This window comes from Pituophis catenifer, unplaced genomic scaffold, assembly GCF_029215685.1.
Source record: "Pituophis catenifer annectens isolate HBS135680 unplaced genomic scaffold, rPitCat1.0.hap2 SCAF_11, whole genome shotgun sequence".
NCBI classification, from domain to species: Eukaryota; Metazoa; Chordata; class Lepidosauria; order Squamata; family Colubridae; genus Pituophis; species Pituophis catenifer.
In genome coordinates, this window is record NW_027256891.1 from 11654695 (window position 1) to 11681759 (window position 27065).

General features: G+C 44.2%; 1 protein-coding gene across 1 annotated transcript; it reads left to right on the forward strand.

Moving 5' to 3' along the window:
* Positions 1 to 462: 462 nt before the first annotated feature.
* Positions 463 to 26976, forward strand: LOC139322641 (START domain-containing protein 10-like). Its single transcript, XM_070951801.1, has 6 exons — positions 463 to 761; positions 11679 to 11826; positions 16594 to 16697; positions 18170 to 18287; positions 20345 to 20397; positions 26662 to 26976. The coding sequence occupies exons 1-6, from the start codon at positions 606 to 608 to the stop codon at positions 26881 to 26883; spliced, it is 801 nt and encodes a 266-aa protein (XP_070807902.1). The 5' UTR covers positions 463 to 605; the 3' UTR covers positions 26884 to 26976.
* Positions 26977 to 27065: the final 89 nt, after the last annotated feature.

Here is a 27065-nt window from a genome sequence, read left to right on the forward strand (position 1 = left end):
CCTCTTTCTCTTCCCCCTTTCTCTCCCTCTCTTTCTCTGCCCCCCCTTCTCCCCCTTTCTCTCCCTTCCTCCCCCCCTTCTGCCTCCCTTACTTTCTCTCTCTCTCTCTCTCTCTCTCCCTCTCCCTCCTTCCCTTCCTTCCTTCCTTCCTCCCTCGCGCGCGAGGCGGTTGCAGCGGGTCCTCCCGCCCGGCCGGGGCTTCCATCCCGGAACGCGCCCGACGGAGCGCCCGGCGTCTCAACAGTCCTCGGCGGAGCCCTTTCCCCGGCCGCCCTTTGAAACCTCGCCCGGCGCGGGGGCGGAGAGCCGCGGAGCCCCGGCGGGAGGCGGGAGGCGGGAGGCGGAGGCGGAGGCGGAGGCGGGCGGCCGGGCAAGCGGGCGCTCCCGGGCGCGGCCAATCAGCGCCTCACCTGCCCGCCGTGCGCTCCTTTGGCCCCGGCCGGGCTGGGAGCTGGCAGTCGTCCTGGGCGGCCGGGGAAGCCTCGGGCGGCGCCGCTGCTGCTGCTGCTGCTGCTTTGGCCACCTGCCCCGCCCGCCCGCCTGGGCTCACCTGGGCTCGCCTGGGCTGCTTCTCCGGCCGCGGCGGCTGAGACGGGGCGCCCCGCATGGAGCCCGTCCGGCTCCCCGACGAAGCCGCCTTCCGCGCCTTCCAGGCGGAGTGCGAGACGGAGCTGGGCTGGCTCAGCCGCTACAACCGGGATGGCATCGCCGTCTGGGGGCAGCTGCCTCCCCAGGGGGACGTCGCCGTGCACCGCGTCAAGGTGAGCCGGCAAGGGAAGCCGCCGTGGGAATGGGCCGACACGTGTTAGCGGGGAGGGAGAGCAACAAAACTCCCCCCCCAAAAAAAGACACCCCTCCCCACTTCTCTGCCAGCAGCGAAGCCTCTTAGCCTTCTTCCAAAACTTGCGGGTCGGTGGCTTGTGTGTATGTGTGTGTGTGTGTCTTGCGTGTCAGCTCTCGCCTGTCCCGAAGGGCGCATTCTTCCCATGTTTTCCCGAGTTGCGGGTTAGCCAAGCGGGTGTCCATGCGTTCACACGTGCCTCGGGGCTGCGTTCTGCGGAGTCCGCCATCCAGGAGGGACTCAGACTTTGCCTGCGTGATGCTCTCTTGGCCCAAACCTGGGTTAATCGAGGAAGCCATAGTTCAATGAACTATGAAGGGGAGAAAGTTGTAAACGCAGCCTTTCCCTTCCTGCACGTGTGAATCAAGGAAATCGGGGTCCCCCTCCTGTTTCTCAGCAGCGGCTGCCACATCCCTTCCGGGAGCTGAGGTTAATGACAAGCCAGGTGTGGCAGGAATGTAACAGAAACCTGACATTAAAAGCCAAATTAGCTGTAGGAACAGAATTTTCCCTGCGTTTTGTTATTCTTTTCTTCTTCTTCTTTTGATTCCTATTTATACTTCATTCCTGTTTATGCGAATTTGTCTCCCTTTAATTCTTTGTGTTTGGGATAGCTCTGAACTAATGCAGCCCAGGTCCTGGTTGGGATGTCGGTGAGGTAGAAAAGATTGGGGGAGATTCATAGACATTTTTTTTTTCAAATGTTTATTTCTTTTATTATATAAAATGCAAAGAAATAAACTAGGATATTAAGGGAAAGAAAAAGAGGGGGGGAAGGGGGTGTGAGATACAAGGGAGGAGAAAGGAGGGAAGGAGGAAAGAAGAAAGGAAGAGAGAGAAAGAAAGGGAAGGAAGGAAGGAAGGAAGGAAGGAAGAAAGAAAGAAAGAAAGAAAGAAAGAAAGAAAGAAAGAAAGAAGAAAGAAGAAGAAAGAAAGAAAGAAAGAAAGAAAGAAAGAAAGAAAGAAAGAAAGAAAGAAAGAAAGAAAGAAAGAAAGAAAGAAAGAAGAAAGAAAGAAAAAGAAAGAAAGAAGAGGCATTGACTTCCAACTCTTCTTAGCACAGTACAAGATAAAAACATTCCATCCTTAACTTTTTGCTTTTACACATTATATTAATGTGTAAAAAAAACTAATAGATAACTAGCCATTTCTATAATGACAAATCTTTCTGATCAACAAAACCAAAGTCAAAGTTTCATTTTTTTTTCATCACAAGCACAAAATCCAGAAGTGATATGCAAATGAGAATATAGTTTCCTCTTTGAATAAAATAATCGATTTAACCATTCCTGCTTTCTCTTCCTTGCTATGGAAATAGTATGTATGTCTATTTGCATCTTTGTGAACTGTCACCGTTTTTTATTAACAAGGTTCATTGTACTCTTTCAAATTCTTTGACCTTACTGAAAGAAAGATTCATTGACGTTTTAAAAGCTGTAATTCTTATCAGTTACTGGATTGTGAATCTCAATCCAACAGGGCAAGCTGGGAGGTATCTTAGGTTTGTTGTTGGGGGGGGGCTGTCCATCTCTAAGAATGCCCTGAGCCAAAGCCCCATGGTCCACAGCCAGCTGAGTGTCTGTGGATCACTTCAAATAAGGGGGGGAAATGCTGCAGTAGTTGGGTTGTTGAACAATTAGCTAAGAAGTTCTGAATGCTGGAGGCTTTTAAGAGGAGATTATTATTATTATTATTATTTATTGAATTTATATACCGCCCTTCTCCCCGAAGGGACTCAGGGCAGTGAACAGCCGAAAATTAAAATAACATACAATATAAAAGTTAAGATAACTAAAAATAAATTAAATTAATCGGCCTCCCAATTTAAAACCCCAAGCTATACAATTAAAAAACTAACCCATAAAACCTATTCAGGCCAGGCCGGCTTGCTGAAATAAAAACGTCTTCAGGGCCTTACGGAAAGTGCGGAGATCCGGGATCAGCCGTATTCCGGGAGGTAGCTCGTTCCAGAGGGCGGGTGCCCCCACAGAGAAGGCTCTCCCCCTGGGGGCCGCCAGCCAACATTGCTTGACCGACGGCACCCTGAGGAGGCCCTCTCTGTGAGAGCGTATTGGCCGGTGGGAGGTTATCGGTAGCAGCAGGCGGTCTTGTAAATACCCTGGCCCTAAGCCATGGAGCGCTTTAAAGGTGAGAACCAACACCTTGAAGCGCACCCGGAAGACCACCGGGAGCCAGTGCAGATTGGACAATCGTCCATCTGAAATGGTATAGGTCTCCTGCTTGACTAGAAGACCTTCAAACTCCCAACTCTTGTTATTCTGTTAAATTCAGTTCCTCAATTTCACCATCAGGGGTGTGACCTGGCCTACAATAATTGTTCTCTCTCAGAGATACTCTATTAGCTTCATGGAGTTGTGACCATGAAAAAGGAAGGAGAGCCCAGAATATAATCCTCTTGGCTTGAGCCCTGACTGGCAAAACTGTGACCGATAAAATATTTTCCTTTCTACCGATCACGGTCTTCGGTAATAGTTTCTCCTTTAATATCTGCTAGAAGCAGACGCTTCTTCTTGAGCAAGAAACTCAAAAGTTATTCATGTTAATCTAATGGGAGCCTCTGATTGGAAGTATGCCTTAATTAGAAGTTGGGCAGTAATGATGCTGAAATTACTAGGTACCGAGACATACCAAAACGTAATTTAAATTTTATTTGGGCAGACAGTCTTATCTTGTAGACTTAACAACTGCCTACCTGGCCTGAGCCACCAAGAAACCAAGATGCTGGTTTTGATTAGACTTCAAAGAGCTCTATCATATTTAGGACAATTTTATCTAACAGTTGTTTAGCTGTTTGGGTGGGGGATTTTTTTTGGGGGGGGAGTGGGTGTCTTCTGAAGGCCTAACCATTTTCACAAAGGATGCTTAAATAGACATTAATTAGTAGTCCCTTGATTTTTAGTTATTTCAATACTTGTGTTTCAAAAATAACTTATAGCACTTTAAATGAGAAAAAATAGTTTCTTTAGGCTTATAAGGCTGCCAAATTGGAGGTTGTGGCTTATAATTAAAAATAATAAGAGCAACAATCCAATACAGAATATAGACAAATCGTTTGGAAAAGTTCATAATATGATTTTTGAACCATCATTTATTGCTCAGCAAGATCTAAAGACATCTTGATCTGTGACTGGTCAAAAGATGGTTTTTCTTGATGAAAAAAAAAATATCTTGAATGAAAAATGGAAACTTCTCCAATATGGGCTTGAAAGTATTTGACATATATAAAAAAATTTAAAATGACCAGAAGCAATAACTCCAATATAAGAAACTGCAGTAAAATAAATCAGGGCACGCTTCTTTTTCATTGTTATTCAGCCTGCTGAACTTCTGGCCAGTAATTGCATTTTTTTTCCTCGACTTAAAATATCTCGGAACGGCAAAATTGATCTCAGTCTTCTTTTAATTTTCCAGCAACCCTTGAGGCCGTCTAGGTTGAAAGAATGGAAGGTTGTGGATTCTGCTGTTCATGGAGTGCTAATTTTCTTTGAGGTTTTGAAAGATTAGAAGGAACTGTAAAGTGTGGTTTACTGACTAAACGGTACATTCATGCACCTCCTCCCTTCCCTAAATTTATGCCAGATTTCCCTGATTTTATAATCTCCAAATGTGTTTGGAGAGTGGATTGCAACTCTGAAGGAGGCCCCATCTCAGAGGCAGCAAACCAAATAGAATTAATTGTGCATCCTAGCTTCTAAATGGGTTACAGATAGTCCTCGAATTACAACGATTCGTTTAGTGACCGTTCAAAATTACGACAACACTGGAAAAAGTGACTTGTGACCGTTTTTCACAGTTAACAACCTCTGTAGCATCCCCATGATCATGTGAATCAAAATTCAGATGCTTGGTAAATGTTTAATTTAGAATTTTATTAGGGAGTAATGCTGAAAAAGAAGGAAAGGATTTTAGTAACAAATGTGAAATGTGATAAGAGAATTTATAAAAGGAAGGTTGATGAATAATTTTTAAAAGAGGAGTTAAAGAGCGTGAGGGAGTTTTGAATCTTGTAGTAAGTTAGCATATTTTAGCTTATGTTTGTTAAATGTTATACCCTGTTTTTGCTCTGGGAAGTCGAGGGGGGGTTGAAGGTTGTGTGGGGATAAAATTGTTGTATAATTTTTAATAAAATAAAAAGATAGATAAATGTATTAATAGAGAAGTAAGAAATGTGGGGGAAATGTCATAATAAATGAAATGATAATATTAAGATATGATAAATACTGGAGGAGTAAGAAGAAGACACAAAAGATGTATTCAGATGATACACTGAATGATTGATTATGTATTGTTTGTTTGTTTATAAAATAAAAAAACTTTTTAAATAAAAAAAAAGAGAAAAAATAAAAATTCAGATGCTTGGGAATTGGTTCATACTTATGACCGTTGCTGTGTCCCAAGGTCATGTCCCAAGGCCCTTTTGAGACCTCAATGGGGTAACTGGATTCACTTAACAACCAGGTTGCTAAATTATCAACCGCAGTGATTCTACTTAACAGCTGCGGCAAAAAAAAAAAAAAGTCATAAAATGGGGCAAAACTCACTTAACAACAGAAATTTTGGGCTCAGTTGTGGTTGTAAGTCAAGAACTGCCTGTACTTGTTTTCTTGAAAACTCGTACAACTATAAGAAAGTACTGAATTTTCCCAAACTAAGATTGATTCCTTTCAAAGTTGTTACCAATCAAGGAGAAAATTCATAGCTCAGGGTTGAAGTGAGAGATCCTTGGTGCTCTCTGAGCTTGGTTGCTTTCTTGAAGCACTGATGAGGTTACCTAGTTTGGGTAATGAAACGTTTGCAAGAAAACAAAAACCCCTCCTGCACGAGCTGCACTGGCTCCCGGTGATCTTCCGGGTGCGCTTCAAGGTTTTGGTTACCACCTTTAAAGCGCTCCATGGCTCAGGACCTGGGTACTTGCGGGACCGCCTACTACCACCAATAGCCTCCCACTGGCCGGTATGCTCTCATAGAGAGGGGCTCCTCCGGGTGCCGTCGGCCAAACAATGTCGACTGGTGGCCCCCAGGGGGAGAGCCTTCTCTGTGGGGGCACCTACTATCTGGAACGAGCTCCCCCCGGAGATACGGAGGATCCCGGATCTGTGCACCTTCCACCGCGCTCTAAAGACCTTTTTATTTCACCAGGCGGGCCTGGCCTAACTTTCTCCCTCTTTTTAAACAATTTTAATATTTAAATATTTTTAAATATTTTTTATCCTCAAAGTTTAAATTTGTTTTAAATTGATTGGGGTTTTAATCTGTCTGGGCCAAACTATTTAATTCGATTTTATTTCTGCTTTTTAAATTTTGTATGTATGTATTTTATTGTTGGCTGTTCACCGCCCTGAGTCCTTCGGGAGTAGGGCGGTATACAAATCAAATAAAAGTAAAAAGTAAAAAAAGTAAAAAGCTCAGAGAGCACTAAGGACCCCTCAAAGTCATTGTTGGTTACAGGCAGCAGAGCTAAGCAGAGATCAATTCTGAAGTTAAAGCAGGATTTTGAGTAAGGATAGGTGTGCACTTTGTACCTGCTGGGAGGAATTTTCATGTTTGTTAAATAATTTTCATAGTGGAATGTAAACAATTGCAATAGAAAAAAAAATCAGTAGCAATTATACATTGAGAAAAGAATCTGTACGTTGTGGGTTCCCCAAGGGCCTTTTTCTTTTTGTCTTTTTTCTAAAAATACTGTTATTGTACTTTTTTCTTGCTTTTGCATTACGGTTTCAACTTTGCAACAGCGATATACTTTTTATTTTATTTTTTATTTTATTTATTAAATTTATATTTAATAAATATATTTAATATATTTAATAAAGACTCAGGGCGGCTCACAATACATTTTTAAAAAAACCATTCTAAAAACATTTAAAAGATTAAAAAACATTAAAAACCAAATCAAACTAAATCAAACACAAGGGGGAAAATATAATGTTTGCGTAATGCCGATACAGAATTCAATCCAATGTTTTCCACACCTTGTGAAAAACATATTGTTTCACCCTCTCTTCTATAGATCATATCTCAAATCCATTGCTTGATATTCAGGATAAAAGGCTTTCTGTTTATTACATAAATTATTTCTTTTCCAAAGATCTTCGTAGAAGGATGCAGTCCGTATTTTAGAAATAGAGTTTGACTTCGCATTTATATCTAGTCTATTTCTTTCCAAGATTGCATTTATACAGGTAGTCTTCAATTTATGGCCACAATTGAGCCCATAATTTATGCTGCTAAGTGAGAAGTTTGTTAAGTGAGTTTTGCCCCGTTCTATTACTTTTCTCACTATATTTGTTAAGCGAATCACTGCTGTTCTTAAATCAGTAACACGGTTGTTAAGTGAATCTGTTTTCCCCATTGACTTGTCAGAAGGTCGCAAAATCACAGGACCCCAGGCCACTGCAAACCGTCATAAATGTGACTCAGTTGTCAATCATCCGAATGTAAATCATGTGATCATGGAGATGCTGCAATGGTCATAAGTGTGAAAAACAATTATAAGTCACCTTTTTCAGTGCCATTGTAATTTTGAACCATCACTAAGGAAATTGTTGTATTTAGATGCAGATATAGATTAATGGAGTTGGAAGGGACCTTGTAGGTCATCTAGTCCAACCTCCTGCCCAAGCAGGAGACCCTACACCAGTGTTTCTCAACCTTGGAAGCTTGAAGATCGGTGGACTTCAACTCCCAGAATCCCCAGAATCTGGGGATTCTGGGAGTTGAAGTCCACCCATCTTCAAGCTTCCAAGGTTGAGAAACACTGCCCTACACCATTTCTGACAGATGGCAGTCCAGTCTCTTCTTGAAAGCCTCCAGTGATGAAGCTCCCACAACTTCTGAAGGCAACTTCTGTTCCATTAGTTGATTGTTCTCACTGTCAGCAAATTTCTCCTTATTTCCAGGTTGAATCTCTCCTTGTTCACTTTCTATCCATTATTCCTTGTCTGGCCTGCAGGTGCTTTGGAAAATAGGTTGTCCTCCTCCTCTCTGTGGCAGCCCCTCAAATATTGGAAGACTGCTATCATGTCTCCCCTGGTCCTTCTCTTCACTAGACTAGCCATGCCCAGTTCCTGCAACCGTTCATCATATGTTTTAGCCTCCAGTCCCCTAATCATCTTGGTTGCTCTTCTCTGAAAGCAAGTCAAGGACTTGTAAATCAAGGACTAGGATTGAAAGCAAGACAAGACCAAAACATTAATAAGAGCATCTTAAAGCAAATGTGTCTTTTTCTGGACTTGAAATCTATCTTTCATAGTTGGGATGAGATGTGTTGAATTTGGGGGCTTCTGGATACGTTCTATGCACCTGTTTTGAATCTCATTTTGCTCTTGGAATCCAGATTTCTGCACATCAGTAACAAGCAGAGCCTGTTAAGCCTCCAATTTCCTAATCTTCCCTTGTTCACTTACACTTGATTTACAGGAAAATCCAGTAAAAAAATCTCTTTGGAAGCAAGGACATAGTTCAGAAAGCAGAAAGTCGTAGATTACCCCTGACATAAAAATTCTCCTTTTTGCTGGCTTCTAATTCTAATAATTCCACAAAAAAGGAAAGAAAGAGATATTCCGTCTTTTCAGTGTCACTCTTGAATTCTTTTTAGATTACAATTAGGTGAGCCTGATGAGAAATGTCCTTGATGGGACATCACATCCCGGGTTGTTGAGTAATCCATGGGGAACCTAGGATTTGCTCCTTGCTCTGAAGCCAAACGAAGTCACTGTTTTACTAGTCAACCAGGAAGTTGGCCAACAGAGATCAATGATTTACAAAGGAGCAGTGGCGAAAGAGCTTCAGAGCTGCTATGGGAGTTTTTTCCTCAAAGTAGAGAAATAGTAAGATAAGCTGCTCCTTTTTCATTAGCAACAGGCCAGGTAAAAAGGGCAAAAATTAAGGGTGGGAATGGTGGCATTGTGGGTAGAAAGTTGGACTAACAATGAGGAAAGCTGAGTTCAAGTCTTCCTCTAGATAAGATTAATACAAGAGCAAGGAATAGAAATGTGTCTGTGAGCAAAGAATTGCATTGATAACTATGCTTTTTCAAGAAGAAAATAAACACGAATGCATTTCAGATGTAGAAAATCACTCCTTTAAAGAATAGAATAGAATAGAATAGAATAGAATAGAATAGAATAGAATAGAATAGAATAGAACAGAACAGAACAGAACAGAACAGAACAGAACAGAACAGAACAGAACAGAACAGAACAGAACAGAATAGAATAGAATAGAATAGAATAGAATAGAATAGAATTCTTTATTGGCCAAGTGTGATTGGACACACAAGGAATTTGTCTTTGGTTCATATGCTCTCAGTGTACATAAGGAGAATAAAATACATTCATCAAGAATAAAAAGATACAACACTTAGTGATAGTCAAGGTTACTAATAAGCTATCAAATCATACTAGGAAACAAATAAAAACAATATAATTGAAAGATACAAGCAACATAGTTATAGTCATAAGTGGGAAGAGATAGATACTAATAAGGAAGAGAAAAATAATAGTAATACAGACTTAGTAAATTATTTGACAGTGTTGTGGGAATTGGTTGTTAAGCAGATGGATGGCATTTGGGGAAAAAACTGTCCTTGTGCCTAGTTGTTCTGGTGTGCAGTGCCAGAAAATAACAATTTGCAATTAAAATGCAATCAAAAACCCCTTTGGGTTTCTGATTTTAGAGGTGTCCAAAGCAAGAGATGTAACTGTCATATTTACACATAAAATGAGGGAATATGTATGTCCCTATGGAGCGTTGCTTTCTTCAATCTGAAGCCCTCAAAATGTATAGGATTACAGTTAGTCCTTGATTTACAACCAGAGTTGAGCCCAAAATTTCTGTTCTTGAGCAAGACCGTTGCTAAGTGAGTTCTGTCCCGTTTCTTGCCAGAGTTGTTAACCGAATCATTGCAGTTGTTAAGTTAGTAGCACAGTTGTTAAGTAAATCTGGCCTCAATGTCTAAGATATAGTATGTTGTAATACTTAAAAGAGGATTGTTGTTGGCTTATAGCAGGAGGTAGAAATTATCCAGAGCGTGCCAATTTGGAGAGAGCACAATGGGTGTCAAAACATTTGTTTGCTAAGGGACAGAAAGTATTTTCCCAGCCCCATAATTGATTCAAGTGACTTACACTGGATTTCACTAGGTCAGGGGTCAGCAACCCACAGCTCTGGAGCCGCATGTGGCTCTTTCATCCCTCTGCTGCGGCTCCCTGTCGCCGGTCGGCTCCACAGTTGATAGGGCTTTTGGTTAGGACAGGTAGAGGAAAAAGGACGTCGAGCTAGGAGGAGACTCTATGGTGGGGGAACCAGACTTCTGGTCGACTCCAGAATTGAACAGGGGGATTCCGTTAGGACCTTTTTGGCTCTTTGCTTATTTAAGGTTGCCTACCCCTGCTCTAGGTCATCTCATGCATCCAGTCCAACCTGTTATTTTCCTAGATTGTGTGTGGGGGGAATCATTATGTTGGAATGTTTTCTACATCTACTCCTGTAGCCGTCATTAACAATACTGGTCCCTTGCCAGCCAAACTTTTATTACTTCTAAAGTCTATTCTGAAAATCCACAACTTGGATCTTTTATTATTCTTTCTTCCAATTAACATCTCGTTTGGGGTTTTTTTTTTCTCTGTTAATAGAACACTCAAGGTAGCCACCGACATTAAAATGCACAAAAATGCAAGATAGCTTTTCAAACATTTAAACCAAGAAATATGCCCATAATCTTTTGATTCTGAGTGTGACCCAAAGCTCTCCAAACCAACTGAGGATAAAACACTTGGTTGCCACTGATCCATCGGTTTTTCTTTTTCAAAGCCGTTTTAGATGGATCACTTTTCATGAAAAATGAAATTCTGACTTTCTGGTCAGAATTTGCTGATGATAGATTTCTTGTTATGGCAACGGCTAGTATAGGGAGCTCAACCAATCTCATTGTACATATGTTGTGCACTGACAATAAAGGAATTGAATTGAATTGAATTATATATTATGGTAGAAAAGTAAACAGTTGAGGTTGTAATGTTATTGTCTACTACTGTGCTAAAAAGAGTTGGAGGTCAACGCCTTTTCTTTTTCCCCTTCTACCCTCACTTTCTCTTTTTCCCTTTTCCCCTCGGCCTAGCTTCCCATTATTTTCATTTTTCTTTGTATTTTATACTCTGATAAAGCTAATAAAACCTTTTGATACACAGATTGATCACTTTTGCCACATCTGAGAGCAGAGGGGGGGGGGGGTGTAGCGATAGCACTTAGACTTATATACCGCTTTACAGTGCTTTATAAAAACACTCTTAAGCCAGGGGTCTCCAACCTTGGCAACGTTAAGCCTGGTGGACTTCAACTCCCAGAATTCCCCAGCCAGCCAGCTTTGCTTTGCTGGCTGGGGAATTCTGGGAGTTGAAGTCCATCAGGCTTAACGTTGCCAAGGTTGGAGACCCCTGCTCTAAGCAGTTTAGAGAATCAGCACATTGCCCCCAACAATCTGAATCCTCATTTTACCGACCTTGGGAGGATGGAAGGCTGAGTCAACCTTGAGCCGGTCAGGATTGAACTGCTGACAGCTTGCAGAGTTTTCCTGCAATACTGCATTCTAACCACTGCGCCTCTATGGTTTATTTGTACAGGGTTTATATCCTCATCATGTCTGCGAGAGCCTCTGTGTAAGAAATTATAGAGAAATTATAGAGACAGAACTCAAGATTCAAGACCATGAACTCAACCTAGAACAGCTTGACCTCAGCAAGCTGTTTAACGTGTCCCTCTACTCAGCACCGTCACGCCAGTGACTCTTCTGACATTGCCTCTCCTTTGATCACAGGGCCGTGTGAACATGCCAGACGTATCAGCGGAGACCGTATTTGATGTCCTCCATGACACCGAATACCGGAAGAAGTGGGACTTGAATGTTATAGAAACCCATGAGATCGCCCGGCTCTCTGACAACGCTGATGTGGGATACTATTCTTGTGAGTAAGGACCTAGAGAAGATTTCGTGATATTAGGTGCATATCGTTCTTAACAAGCAAGACAGTAGGATTTGATTCTTAGTTTTTGGCATCCAGATTAAAAACAGTCTAGACCAGTGATGGCTAAACTTTTTGCCATCGAGTGCCAAAAGCGGGGGTTGTGCGGGGGGGGGGGGTCGCACACGTGTGTGCCCACACCCATAATTCTATGTGCCCTGCCCCCCGCACGCCCCCCCTCCCCCTGCTTTTGGCACATGATGGCACAGTGGGACACCAGACTTCCGGTGGGACTCGAAATCGGGAAATGGACCATTTCCAGGCTCTGGAGGGCCTCTGGAGGGGTGGGGAAGGCCGTTTTCGCCCTCCCTCAGGCTCCTAGAAAGCCTCTGGAGCCTGGGGAAGGTGAAAAACAGGCCTTCCGGTCCAACCGGAAGTCAGGAAACGGGCTGTTTCTGGCCTCCAGAGGGTCTCCGTGGGAGTGGGGAAGGCCATTTTCGCCCTCCCCAGGCACCATAAAAGGCTCTGGAGCCTGGGGAGAGCGAAAAACAAGCCTTCCTCATCCCCCCACTCCCTGGAGGCCATCAAGAGGCCGGAAACTGTGTTTCTTGACTTCCGGTGGGCCCAGAAAACCCGAAAATCAGCTGGCCGGCACACGCATGAGCGCCAGAGCTCAGCTCCGCTTGCCACCCGTGGCATGTGTTCCATAGGTTCGCCATCACGGGTCTAGACAGTTTTGCATTTTGCATTTTTCTTGGCAAGGTGTTTTGGAAGTGGTTTGTTTGCCATTGCCTGTTTCCTAGGGCTGAGAGAGAGTGACTGGCCCAAGATCCCCCTGCTGACTTTGGGCCCAAGGCAAGACTCCATAGAACTCACTGTCTCCAGGTTTCTAGCCTGATGCCCTAACCACTATCCCAAAGTGACCCTCTCTCTTTAGGCCTAGGGCCCCAAATTACATGGTTCCCTGAATGCTATAATTAAAGTGGAACCAGATTTAGCTAATTTAGGCTTTGGGGATGACGCAGACCAGACTGAGATGGCCCTAGTAGACGCTTCTGGAATTTCTTCTGGAATTAGAAGAAGATCTTGCGATACCAGAAGTTGGCGACCTTCATTCGGAAGCCTTGTTCAAGACGCTTTCAGAAATTTTCATCTCTGGACCCCAGCCTGCTTAGCCAGACCTCACTAGGTCCTAAAGTGGCCAATATCTGCTGATATCTCAGATCCTTGGTAGTTAGAGAAGAGCATCTGCCTCCATGGAGAAATGTAAAATTTGTTACTACTGGTTCTGTGGGCGTGGCTTGGTGGTGGGGTAAAGTGACTGGGTGGGCGTGGTCAACTTTTTTTTTCCTCTTAAAAGTAGTTTTTCTACAACCTCTTCGGCCGAAAAGGTTGTTTAAAAAATGCTTTTAAAAGCCTCTGACGATCAGGCAACTCAGCTGGGATCATCAGAGGCTTTTTTTTTTCTTTTAAAAGCATTTGTAGAAAAAAATGCTTTTAAAAGTAAAAAAAAAAAGCCTTTGATGATTGCGCGGCTCAGCTGGGCATGAGGGGGGGCAGGGATTTCTGCTACCGGTTCTCCGAACCATCCACTGCCATCGCTACCGGATCGGGCGATCCGGTCTGAACCGGGAGCATTTCACCCCTGATCTGCCTTCTGTGTAGCTTATGGTTGTCCCTCTAGAACTAGCAAACCGTGTGGTGCGCATTATGCACAAAATATGCCGTAAGGTGCTTAGGGGCATGGACTAGAACAGTGATGGCTAACCTTTTTTCCTTGGGTGCCAAAAACGTGCACGCACAATAGCGTGCATACGCATGCCGACTCCCATAATGCAATTCCCCCATGCATGCCCTGCCCCCCTATGCATGCACATGAACCCCCCCCCCAACCTCTCCCTCACTCCCTCTCACGCATGCGCATGCAACCCGCCGTACCCTGTTTTGGGCCTGAAGCCTCCGGAGGCCAGAAACGGCGCGTTTTCCGACTTCCATTTTTCGCCCTTTACAGGCTCCGGAGCCTCCAGGAGGGTATAAACGGCCTCTCCCAGCCCTCCGGAGGCCCCTTTTTCGCCCTCCCAGAGCCTCTGTGCAAGCCCTGTACTCACCTGGCATCCAAAACACGCCACGTGGAGACTCCTGGGAGGGGCAGAGACCTGAAAATCAGCTGGCTGGCGGAGGCACGCGCACATGCGTGGTGGAGCTGATCTAGGGTGACGGCTCGTGTGCCTGCAGAAATGGCTCCAGGTTTGCCATCACAGGACTAGGATCAAAGCCAAAGTCTAGGCCGGGGGTGCCCAACCTTGGCAAATTTAAGACCTGTGAACTTCAACTCACAGAATTCCCCAGCTAGTCATGCTTGAAGTTGAAGTCCACAAGTCTTAAAGTTGCCAACCTGTTCCAGACTTCCTTCAGCTATGGAAGCTCGCTGATTAACTATGAGCTTTGAGCTGAAGGAAAGACAAGTTATCAACCTAATAAATAAATACAATATTCATGACAACAAGTGCAAGGGATGTTATCTTTTTTTAAAGCTTGGTGGTCTGATGTGCTACAGGTAGTCCTCGACTTAGAATGATTCATTTAATTTAATTCATTCATTCATTTAATGTTTGAAGTTGCATTGGCATTTTAAAAAGTGATTTACAATTGATCCTCATACTTATGACTCTCGCAGAACCCCCATGGGTATCTGATCAAAATTGGCAGCCAGCATCTATTTACAATGGGATCCTGTGATCACGTGATCATCATTTGCAAACTTCTCTAAGCTAACGTAATTATTATGTATACCATTAATATTACTATCAGTATATTTGTTACTTCATTTTCTTTTCTTTTTTTTTTCTTCTTCTGTAAAATGGAACAGCCAGACAACACACTGTATTCAAAATACGTATATATAAATTTAAAAAAACCTTGACTTTAAAAAAAACAAAAGAACAACCTGCCAAATTGCTAGATCAGCTGGCATGCAAATTGGGCGTCCCTGACATAGTCATGCCGGCATGCCAAAGAGGCCTCAAGTTGGCAAGCCTCACCTGGGTGATAAAAAAAGATTAACCTTTGTGGAATTATGGTTCTGAGCGCCACATACCCGGAGGGTTATTAACAGGTTAGAGAGGGTTTAGAGAAGGAAGGCATGCAAAGACGATAACAAGGACTGGAGGAGCTGCTTGTGAAGACAGGCTGAAGGCATTTGAGGAGTTCACCTGAAGAAAACCAGACTTAAGGGAAGCATGAGAATGGTGTGTTCAGATGCATAAAGCTGGTGCCATCGCTGACTATTGGGGGCGAATCACTGGCCCCCACGGATAGGGCTCGCAACTTGGGTGTCCTCCTGGATTCACGGCTGTCTTTAGAAGAGCATGTGACGGCTGTGACCGGGAGGATTTTTCATCAGGTTCGCCTGATCCGCCAGTTGCGTCCCTATCTAGATCGGGACTCCCTACACACAGTCACTCATGCCCTCGTTACCTCTCGTCTGGACTACTGCAACGCTCTCTACATGGGGCTCCCCTTGAGGTGCACTCGGAGGCTCCAACTGGCGCAGAGTGCGGCTGCGCGGGTGGTGATGGGAGCGACATGGAGCTCCCATGTAACACCTCTCCTGCGCGAGCTGCACTGGCTCCCGGTGGTCTTCCGAGTGCGCTTCAAGGTTCTGGTTATCACCTTTAAAGCGCTCCATGGCTTAGGACCTGGTTATTTACGGGACCGCCTGCTACCACCAATAGCCTCCCACCGGCCAGTACGCTCCCATAGAGAGGGGCTCCTCCGGGTGCCGTCGGCCAAACAATGTCGGCTGTCGGCCCCTAGTGGGAGAGCCTTCTCTGTGGGGGCACCTACGATCTGGAACGAGTTCCCCCCGGAGATACGTAGGATCCCGGATCTGCGCACCTTCCGCCGCGCGCTTAAGTCTTTTCTATTTTATCAAGCTGGCCTGGCCTAAATCTTCCCCATTTTTAAATGTGGAAATTTTAAATTTTAAATTTGTCTTATTAATAGGGTTATGGGTAAGGCGTTTTAAATTGGGGAGCCATTTTGGATTTAATTCTGTTTTAAATGTATTTTAATGTTTATATTGTATGTTTTTTAATTTTGGCTGTTCACCGCCCCGAGTCCTTCGGGAGAGGGGGCGGTATAAAAAAATCTAATAAAAAAATAAAATAAATAAAGAAAAAAAAACTACTGAGTTTTCCAAAAGGCTAGATTGGATGGTCTTTGTACTCCCTTCCAGCTCTACATTTCTGTGATTTCAATCAGGGGTCTCCAACCTTGGCAACTTTAAGCCTGGCGGACTTTAACTCCCAGAATTCCCCAGCCAGCAAAGCAAAGCAAAGCTGGCTGGGGAATTCTGGGAGTTGAAGTCCGCCAGGCTTAAAGTTACTAAGATTGGAGACCAGGGGTGAAATGCTACCGGTTCGGACCGGTTTGGTCGAATCGGTAGCGATGGCGGCGGGTGATTTGGAGAACCAGTAGCGGTGGCAGCACGAAGCTCCGCCCACCCACCCGGTCGTCGTTACTTCCTGGTTTTAACCAGAAAGTAACCTGTTTTTTAGCCTTTGTGCATGTGCAGAAGGGTTTGCGCATGCGCAGAGAGTCCAAGTGTGTGGGAGACGCGTGCACTTCCAAACCGGTAGGGAAGGTAAGTAGATTTCACCCCTGTTGGAGACCCCTGATTTAATTTATGTCTCCCCCTCCCCGCTTTTTCTTTGTATTTCAATCTCTGCCTACCAAATTGATGCACACCTTTTCTACCTTCTCGGCTAGGGAAGTGCCCCAAACCTTTAAAGAACCGAGATGTGGTCACCCTGAGGTCCTGGCGAGTCTTGGATAAGTCATATGTCATCCTCAATTTCTCTGTCAAGCACCAGGTAAGTGAGCCAAACGAACAGGTAAGAAGTCTTTTGCGGGTGGTTTATCAATACGGACGGCTTAATCAGATACAGGCAGTCCTCGGCTTATGACCACAATTGAGCCCAGAATTTTCTGCCGCTAAGTGAGACATAGGTTAAGTGAGTTTAGCCCAGTGGTGAAATTCAATTTTTTTTACTACCAGTTCTGTGGGCATGGTGTGGTGGGCGTGGTGTGGCTTGGTGGGCATGGCAGAGGAAGGATACTGCAAAATCCCCATTTCTTCCCCACTCCTGGGAGAAGGATATTGCAAAATCTCCATTTCCACCCCACTCTGGAACCAGCCAGAAGTGGTATTTGCCAGTTCTCTGAACCACTCAAAATTTCCGCTACCGGTTCTCCCGATCCTGTCAGAATCTGCTGAATTCCACCCCTGGTTTAGCCCCCATTTTACAACTTTCCTTGCCACCAGTTGTTAAGTGAATCCCTGCATGGTCGTTAAGTGAATCTGGCTTCCCCACTGACCTTGTCAGAAGGTTGCAAAAGGGATTCCATGACCCCAGCATACTGCAACCGACACAGTATGATTTGCAAAGCATGGTACGCTAGACTAAAACAGGCCTAGTAATTCTGGTTTCACCACGTTGTGGGAACTAACCTAGGCTAAAAATCATCCTATTGTTTGGGCATTGCATGCTGCCGTGATACAGTTTCTTTTCTTAACCCGGATTTGGTGGGTTGTGAGAAACCAGCACAATGTTTAGTTTAGCACTGGAAGTATTTGGTAGAGCTGCCCTCTGGTGGTAGATGTTCTTTTCTTCCACAACAGAGTCCCTAGTGGTCAGTGTTGGCTTTGCAGGTCCACAGCTATAAAAATCAGTTCAGTTAAGACAGTTCCGACCCAGCTCTCCAAACACGACAAACCTTCTGAAGTTAAAGATTCCTTTATGACGAGCATCACAAGTCTCGGCAAAAAAGTTTCTCTCTCACCGCAGGCTAACAAGTCCATCCGGCAGGGAGATGAATAGTTGTCTGCCACATCTATTCATGTCCACCCCTTGCCTTTTATCTTTAGAGCTAGGGTGGGACTTCGCTAGCAGCGGTGGCTCTTCCTTCCCAAGGATCGGCCCATAGATTTCCACTGCTCTCCTCTCCTCTGCCTTCTGTGCATCTGTGCATCAGGCACTGGACCCAGCTGTTCCTCCTCTTCCTCCTCAGCCACCTCCAGACCTGGGGGCTGTTGACTCTCCATCTGAGGACTGACGGATGGCTCAGGCTCCACCTCTGTTTCTCTCTCTGCCAGCTCCATTCCCTCTTCCCCCTCGGAGGTCTCAGGTTGCCTTGATGCTGATCCTGACTCCCACGCCTCCTCCTCCTCCTCTGATTCGGCTGCTGGAGGGGATCGGCAGCCAACAGGCCACAACAAAGACTGGTCCAAAGTCTCAGACCTAAAACTCAACCCCAACCCATTATTTGGCTTTCCTTTGTATAGAAATACCCTCCCCGCAAGGACCTCGTCAGAGCTGTGTCACTCTTAGCTGGATACCTGGTGCAACCAACAGGACCTAACAGCTGCTGCTTGACTTATTTGGCTCAGGTAGACCCAAAAGGTAAGGACCCATTTTACAGATAGATGTTGCCTTTATTTGGACACATGAAACATGTGAAAGGTGCTTTAGGCCCAGTGCTCTACTCATCACAGCACAGATGAGCACTCCCACAACGGATTTTATTTAAAATAATCAGCTGCTGCCAGGAAGTAGCCTGGGATGAGAGCCACTTCAAACATGGGAGTCTTGCCAAGGTAAACTGAATTGTATGTGCAAGATACCCCAACCTGCTTCAAGACCAGATCCTGAGCTGCTTATGTTGTCCTGGAAATTGCTGGGTCAACCATTCCAAGTTCTGGAGCAGGACCCCTAGTGGCACTGTGGTTAAACTGCAGCGTTAAACTCTGCCCACTGCCAACAGTTAGATCCTGACTGGTTGACTCAGCCTTCCATCCTTTCAAGGTTGATAAAACGAGGAGCCAGATTGTTGAGGGCAATGTGCAAATAATGCTCACATTGTAAACTGTCCAGAGATTGCTATTAATCACTGTAGGGCTGCCTGTAAGATTAAACGCTATTGCTGTTATTACTGTCTGAGTCAGAGCCCCATCCATCCACACCCACCCACTCACTCCATCGTTCAGTGTGGGAAGCTCATCAATTAACCGCTACATCCACAACAGTTAAGAGTGGTTTTCATCCATGTGGCGTAAGGTTTGCAGGAGGCATTGAACAAGTGTGGGAAGCATGTTAGAGTTCAAGAAATCAGCATGAGGAACAGACCTGATCTACCAAGGAACACCTGGGTAAAGTCTGTGTATCTTGGATCAGGGCCTCAACTAAAATATTAGTTGAGGCCCCGATCCAAGTGCTTTTTAAGTCTTGTAGTTTGGGGGGCACAATGTTTCTTGTTCTTATTATTTATTTACTTATTAAATGTATAGGCCATCCATTTTATCATCAAAGCCAAAGCTGTAGCTATTGTGGGATCTCAGTCACTGAAATAATTCTAGATTGTATTGAATGAGTTATTTTTCACTGCCCTGAATGTAAACAAAAGGATCCAATTCCAAATTGGGTAGGGGCCAGGACAATCCTCTCCTTCCCCACCACCTCCACCCCAGGCAAGGCCTGGTTCTGCAAATGTGCTTCTTCCTCCTGACCATGTTCTATGTATGAGCCGCGGTGGCGCAGTGGTCAGAGTGCAGTACTGCAGGCTACTTCTGCTGACTGCCAGCTGCCTGCAATTTGGCAGTTCGAATCTCATCAGGCTCAAGGATGACTCAGCCTTCCATCCTTCCGAGGTGGGTAAAATGAAGACCCAGATTGTTGGGGGCAAATATGCTATCTTTGTAAACCACTTAGAGAGGGCTGTAAAAGCACTATGAAGCGGTATATAAGTCTAAGTTCTATGACTATTTTCCTTCCTCCCCTCCCTTCCCCATCCATCCATCCCAGCTCAGGGTTGACTCAGCCTTCCATCTTTCCATGGTGGGTAAAATGAGGACCCAGATTGTTGGGGGCCATGTGTTGACTCTGTAAACCACTTAGAGAGGGCTGTAAAAGCACTATGAAGCAGTATATAAGTCTTAAGTGCTATTGCTAAGGAGGACATTCTGTTTTTTTCAATTATTTCATCGTAGTTGTCCTCCAAACCCTTTATGAATCCTCTTTTGGTGCAGGATTCTATAGCGGGATCCGCCAGCAAAGAGTTTTTGAGTGCTGGAGCAACTCCTCTAACCAAAACGCTTTCTAGGTGTAGGGTTTGAAGTCTAGAAACAGTTCATATCTTACTTCGATTCCTCTCCTCGACAGCTTTTTCCTAGAAATGTGTGTTCTTTCATGCTTTCTTCTTTCCCCTTCCTTATCTGCTTCGGCTTCTGTTCGCTGCCCTTTCCCAATCCTCTCTAGTTCCTTTGTGATGCTTTTTCTTCCTGTCTGGTTTTTGTCCACAAATATGCTGCTTAGAGGAATTTAACTTGAGCCGAGAGCTGAGCGTTCATTGTCCCAAAGGAGTGGAGGGACACTTTCCAGGTGGGAAAAGGAAAAGGGTGGGACGAGGATGTAATTAACCTTGACTGAAGCTGTGTATATTTTCCATCTCTTCTCCAATCCAGGATCCCTGCCTAAGTGGGTTGTGAATAAAGCTTCTCAGTACCTGGCACCAAAGGTGAGTGAGGCTTCGCTTGTTTGACTGAGCTGGTTCTCATCATGAGTCACAGTGGCTTTTCCCAGCACTTATATTGATTTAAATGAGACCAGGTAACGGAAAGCTACAGGTTGTGTTTATCTCCCTGGGGCAAGGTTAAGGTGGAGACATTGATGGGCAACTAGAGCAAAGGTAAGAAATGGAGGTAAAATTGTAAAGGATGCAGAGCAGAGCATAGTGCAGGGGAGTGCAGTGCAGGGGGGAGGAGGAGGGGAGAGAAGAGAAGAGAAGAGAAGAGAAGAGAAGAGAAGAGAAGAGAAGAGAAGAGAAGAGAAGAGAAGAGAAGAGAAGAGAAGAGAAGAGAAGAGAAGAGGAAGGAAAGGGAGGAGAAGAGAAGAAAAGAACAGGGAAGGGGGAGGAGAGGAGAAGAAAGGAGCAGGAGAGGGGGAGGCGAGGGGAGGAGAGGACACTGCCTTGAGTCCTACGGGAAAAAGGCGGTATAGAAATATAATAATAAATAAATAAATAAATAAATAAATAAATAAATAAATAAATAAATAAATAAATAAATAAATAGAGGAGGGGAGGGGAGGGGAGGGGATGAGAGGAGAAAAGAGAAGAGAGGAGAGGAGAGAAAAGAGGAGAGGAGAGGAGAGGAGAGGAGAAGAAGAAGAAGAAGAAGAGAAGAAGAAGAGACAGAGTTGGAAGGGACCTTGGAGGTCTTCTAGTCCAACCCCCTGCTTAGGGAGGAAACCCTACACCACTTCAGACAAATGGTTGTCCAATCTCTTCTTAAAAACCGCCAGTGATTGAGCATCCTTAACTTCTGGACAGAAGTTGTTCCACTGATTAATTGTTCTGTCAGGAAATTTCTTCTTCATTCTAGGTTGCTTCTGTCCTTGGTTAGTTTGAAGTATAGGTAGTCCTCAATTTACGACCACAACTGAGCCCATAATTTATGTTGCTAAGTGAGAAAACCATTAAGGGAGTTTTGTCCCAATTTATAATTTGCCTGCCACATTTGTTAAATGAATCGCTTCAGTTGTTCAATTAGTAACACAGTTGTTAAGTGAATCTGGCTTCTCCCCATTGACTTTGCTCGTTCAGATTGTTGCAAAAGGGGATCACATGATGCCTGGACACTGCGACCGTCAAAAATATGAACCAGTTGTCCAGCATCCAAGTGTAAGTCATGTGACCATGGGGATGCTGCAAAGGTCATAAGTGTGAAAAATGGTCATAAGTCCCTTTCTTTCAGTGCCGTTGTGACTTCGGTCACTAAATGAGCTGTTGTAAGTCGACGGCTACCTGCCTCTCCAACTCACTATTCTTTTTATAAGTAAATTTTATTAAAAAGAACATGAAAAATGGGAGGGTTTGCAATTCTTTTTTTCCTGGCTTATCCAAACTGCGTAAAGCTGTGGGGGTTGGAGACCAGAGGTGGGTTTCAGCAGGTTCTGACCAGTCTGGAGAACCGGTAGCGGAAATTTTGAATAGTTCGGAGAACCGGTAGTAAAAATTCTGACTGGCCCCGCCCCCATCTATTCTCTGCCTCCCGAGTCCCAGCTGATCAGGAAGAAATGGGGATTTTGCAGTAACCTTCCCCTGGAGTGAGGAGGGAATGGAGATTTTACCTGCCACGCCCACCAAGCCATGCCACACCCACAGAACCGGTAGTAAAATTTCTTGAAACCCACCACTGTTGGAGACGTATCACTTAACTGGCATGTGAGCTTTTATATTCCCCAAATGGGTCCTGTTAGCATCTGGCAAAGGAATAACAGAGTTGGAAGGGACCTTGGAGGTCTTCTAGTCCAGCCCCCTGCTCAAGCAGGAGAAACTATACCATTTCAGATAAGTGTCTGTCTAGACTCTTCTTAAAAACCTCCAGTGATGGAGCACCCACGATTTCTGGTGGCAAGTGGTTCCACCGGTTAATTGTCCTCACTGTTAGGAAGTTTCTCCTTGATTCCAGGTTGCTTCTCTCTTTGATTAGTTCTTGTCCTGCCCTCTGGTGCTTTGGAGAATAATTTGACCCCTCCTTCTTTGTGGCAGCCCCTCAAATATTGGAACACTGCTATCATGTTGCCCCTAATTCTTCTTTTCTTTAGACTAGCCAAACCCAAATCCTGCAGCCATTCTTCATATGTTTTAGTCTCCAGACCTTTGATCATCATAGTCAGGGCCGGATTTTCCTATAGGCTAACTAGGCTTCAGCCTAGGGCCTCAAGATCAAGAGGGGCCTACACAGTGGTGGGATTCTGGGGGTTCTAGGGGGTGCGGCCGAACCCTTTGTTAAATTGCTGGCTTGCCCGCCCCTCACCTCCCACCCACGCGGCACCAGCCTACCGTAGCCAAGGGTAGGCAATTGTGGCTCTTTTACAACCTGTGGCCTTCAACTTCCAGAATTCCTGAGACAGCTTGGCTGTCTCAGGAATTCTGGGAGTTGAAGGCCACAGGTTGTAAAAGAGCCACAATTGCCCACCCCTTCCCTAGCCTGAGTTCCGCTGCCTGGGATCCACGTGGGCTGCCACGTGGTTCCCCACCGGCTCCGGACGCAAGAGAGCAGGATGGAGAAAGCAGCTTCCACGCCTTCACTCACCCTCACTCTCTGCTCTGTTGGATCGCCGTCCGTTCGCTTACCCTGCCCACTCTCAATCTATTGCTGCCTCCGGAGTCCCAGCTGATGGCTAGAGGAAAAAAAAAACTTCAAATTCTTGCCGCGGGGCTTCAAAGGGCTGCCCTAGAGCCAGTGGTGCAGCTGAACCCTTTGTTAAATTGCTGGCTTGCCCCGCCCCTCCGCACCACTATTTATTGCCAATAAATAGTGGTGGGCGAGGGGCGGGGGAGCCAGCAATTTAACAAAGGGTTCGGTGGTTTTTTTGTAATTTTATTGGCCTACGGAGCTTCAGCATAGGCTAATTGGCCTCCCGGCTCTCAGCTGATTTGTCTCAGCTGTTTTGCTCAGGGCTCTTCTGCTTCCTTGCAAAGAGTGCTGATTTTTTTCCCCCTAGCTATGCTGAGAAACGAAACTGAAACTGCTTTGCTGTTGCTGCAAGGTTGGAAAATTAGGCAGTCAGAATTCTTTTCTTTTTCCTCACCAAAAAAGGTAGGTGCAAACAATGGGAAATTTAGGGAAAAAGAGGAGAGTTCAGGATTTTAAAACACACACACAAAAAAGCTCTATTTAACTAGGGAATTGTAATAATTGAGATACTATTAATTGTATATTTCTGAAAGCAGAAATGATTAAGTTGTGGTTTGGAGGAATATATGGGGGAAATTATTTGGTTTATTATTATTGGTAAATATAATTAATTGATTTGTAAGAAATTGGATTGCATGGAAATAATTGGAATATTCATGTTCATATTAATATACAAAAAAGGTAGTTATATAACTAATTGATTTATATTAAAATGTTGAATTTATATTAAACAACTAATATTACATAATTTACCAATGTGAGGATGGATATAAAAATAGATGACAATGGGAAGGGGTATAATATAGAATAGAAGGGAAAAATTGAATTTGATTAAGATTAGAGATGAGGATGAAGGGTAATATTGGTTTTTTACAAAAATAGATGAGGAATAAATATGGCAAAAAGGAAATATAGAAATTGTAAATTTAATTGAAATGACTAAACACTGTTTAAATTTGTGAACCGGCCAAATACTCTGTTCAAAGAAAATACATTGTATGTTTGTATGTATGTTTCTAATTATTGTTATTTATTCATATTTGTTCTCTTTTATTCTTTAAAGTTTAACAGTTCATTCTTTATCTTAATATCTTTATATTTGTTTGGGGTTGGCTTTCTTCCCTTTCATTTTTTTTATTGTACAGCAATCTTTCTCCTCAAACCTACCACCTCTCTCTTTTCTTTTCTTTCCTTCTTACTTTCTCTTCCTCCCCCTCTTCTCCTCCCTACTTCCTCTTCCTTTCTCCTTCTCCTCCTCTCTTCCTCCCTCTCTTACCCTCCCTCCTACTCTAATTTCCCTTCCCTTCCTTCATCCCTCTCTATTGCTGTATCCTTTTATGCATATGGACTACTCAGAGGGCTGAAAAAGTTATTTTTGACTGGCCCTCGCACTTTTGACCAGTCCTCAAACTTACGACTGTCCTCACATTTTACGTTTTTGCCCTATCTTGTCACCATGGTGAAGAGAAGCAATTGTGAAATGAGTGACATGGTTGTTAAGAAAGCTGCACGGGCATAAATGTGAGGATGGTCATAAGTGTGAGGACCGGTCAAAAGTGCGAGGCCCAGTCAGAAATGACTTTTTTCAGCCCTCTGAGTAGTCCCTATGCACATAGCCAGCCCACCCGGTCACATGACGAGCTACCCACGCCTACACAGTCACGTGACCAGCTAGCCACGCCCACCAAGTCACATGATTGCCAAGCCACACCCCCAACTAAGCCACGCCCACAGAACCTGTTGTTAAAAAAATTGAATCCCACCACTGGTGAAAGGGCCTCATAAGTGGAATAGCCTAGGGCCTCTTTTCATCTAAATCCAGCCCTGATCATAGTTGCTCTTCTCTAAACTTTTTCCAAAGTCTCAACATCTTTTTTGTAGTATGGTGACCAAAAGTGGTTGCAGTATTCCAGGTGTGGCCTTTACTAGGGTTTTATAAAGCGGTGCTACTACTTCGTGTGATCTTGATTCTATGCCTCTGTTTATGCAACCAAGGGTTGTATTAGCTTTTTTGGCGCACGGCTGTCTCCAGAGTTGGAAGGGATCTTGTCTCTTCTTAAAATCCTCCAGTGATGGACTACCCACATTGACATCTGGATTTTACCCAATGACATTTGGGCATTTTGTTTTATCCAATCCAACATTTTCTACCAACTGAAATTCCAAAAGTTTCCAGATTGGATTTCATTTAAATTTATGGAGTTTGTAAATATGTTAGTATTTGGCGTAGTAGGGGGCACCTACTATCTGGAACGAGCTCCCTCTGGAGATATGGAGGATCCCAGATCTGCGTACCTTCCGCCGCGCTTTAAAGACCTTTTTATTTCACCAGGCGGGCCTGGCCTAGCTTTCTCCCTCTTTTTAAACATTTTAAATATTTTTTAGTATTTTTAATATTCAAAGTTTAAATTTGTTTTAAATTGATTGGGTTTTAAATATGTCTGGGCCAAACTATTTAATTCGATTTTATCTCTGCTTTTTAAATTTTGTATGTATGTATTTTATTGTTGGCTGTTCATCGCCCTGAGTCCTTCGGGAGCAGGGCAGTATATAAATCAAATAAAAGTAAAGTAAAAGTAAAGTATAAAATCCTCTCCAGTGGTGCCTTTAAGAATGCCTGTTTTGAGCTGGACTTTTTTGCTTATATCTCATTTTAACACATCACTGCACGTGGGCAGGTGCATTTTGTCGTTTACGTGTGGGATGAAGAACTTCATTTAAATTTAGATTCTTATGAAAATGGAACAGCAGCAGCAAAAACGATGACAACAGAATTGAGAAAGATTAAAGTCATGTTTCCCTGTTCCCAGATTTTAAAAAAGCGTGTTAAAAGGTGATGGGAAATCTGGGAGAAGAAAGAAAGAGGGTGGAAAGGGGTAACGAAATAACAGAATATCAGAGTTGGGAGGGACCTTGGAGGTCTTCTAGTCCAGTTTGAGCTTTTAAATAGCAGGTGGAGCTTAGTGAAATGATGGTATTGTCTACCAAAGAACATTATGAGAAAGAGAAATGGACTTACACATTTTGCTCGCGGTTTTTTTTTAATTTATTATCTTGACCAGGGGTGAAATGCTCCTGGTTCGGACCGGATCGCCCGATCCAGTAGTGATGGCGGCGGGTGGTTCGGAGAACCAGTAGCAAAAATCCCTGCCCCCACCCCTATGCACAGCTGAGCCGCATGATCGAGGCTTTTTAATTTTATTTTTAAAAGCATTTTTTCTACAACCTCTTCGGTTGAAAAAATGCTTTTAAATGTAAAAAAAAAGCCTCTGATGATCGCGCGGCTCAGCTGGGATCGTCAGAGGCTTTTCAAAGCATTTTTTCTGCAACCTCTTGGCGGAAGAGGTGGTTAAAAAAAATGCTTTGAAAAGTCTCTGACAATCCCAGCTGAGCCGCGCGATCATCAGAGGCTTTTCAAAGCATTAGAAAAAATGCTTTGAAAAGTTAAAAAAAAAAATTGGCCACGCCCACCCAGTCACATTACACCCCTCCCCCCCCCCACCAAGAGTAACAAATTTTACATTTCACCCCTGAACTTGACCCCGGTTCTTTCCCCTTCTTCTCATCCCACGCTTCAGCTTATGAAGAAAATGTACAAAGCTTGTCTGAAGTATGCTTCCTGGAAGCAGCAACACAACGCAGGCAAAAAACCGTGGTTGCATCCGGAGCAGAGCCTTCTTCCCACGATGCCCCTGTCCGAACTGTCCCTCCAACATGCCTCCTCGCTGGAGAACATCGACGAGAGCAGTTTAATGGAAGCCAAGGAAGAGAAAGGAGACATCAGCGGTTCAGAGAATTGATGCCAATTTGACTTTTGCTCACTTTTGAGACTTAGCACTCGCCAGCCAGCTGGCTTACCCAGTTGGTTTTACAATAAAGGATAAAAAAAAAAATTCAGATGCATTTTTTTTTTTAAATTTCACAGCCGTTGCATGGCACTTATCTTTCCCAGCTCATGCAGGCAGTGTGGCTTAGAGAAGCT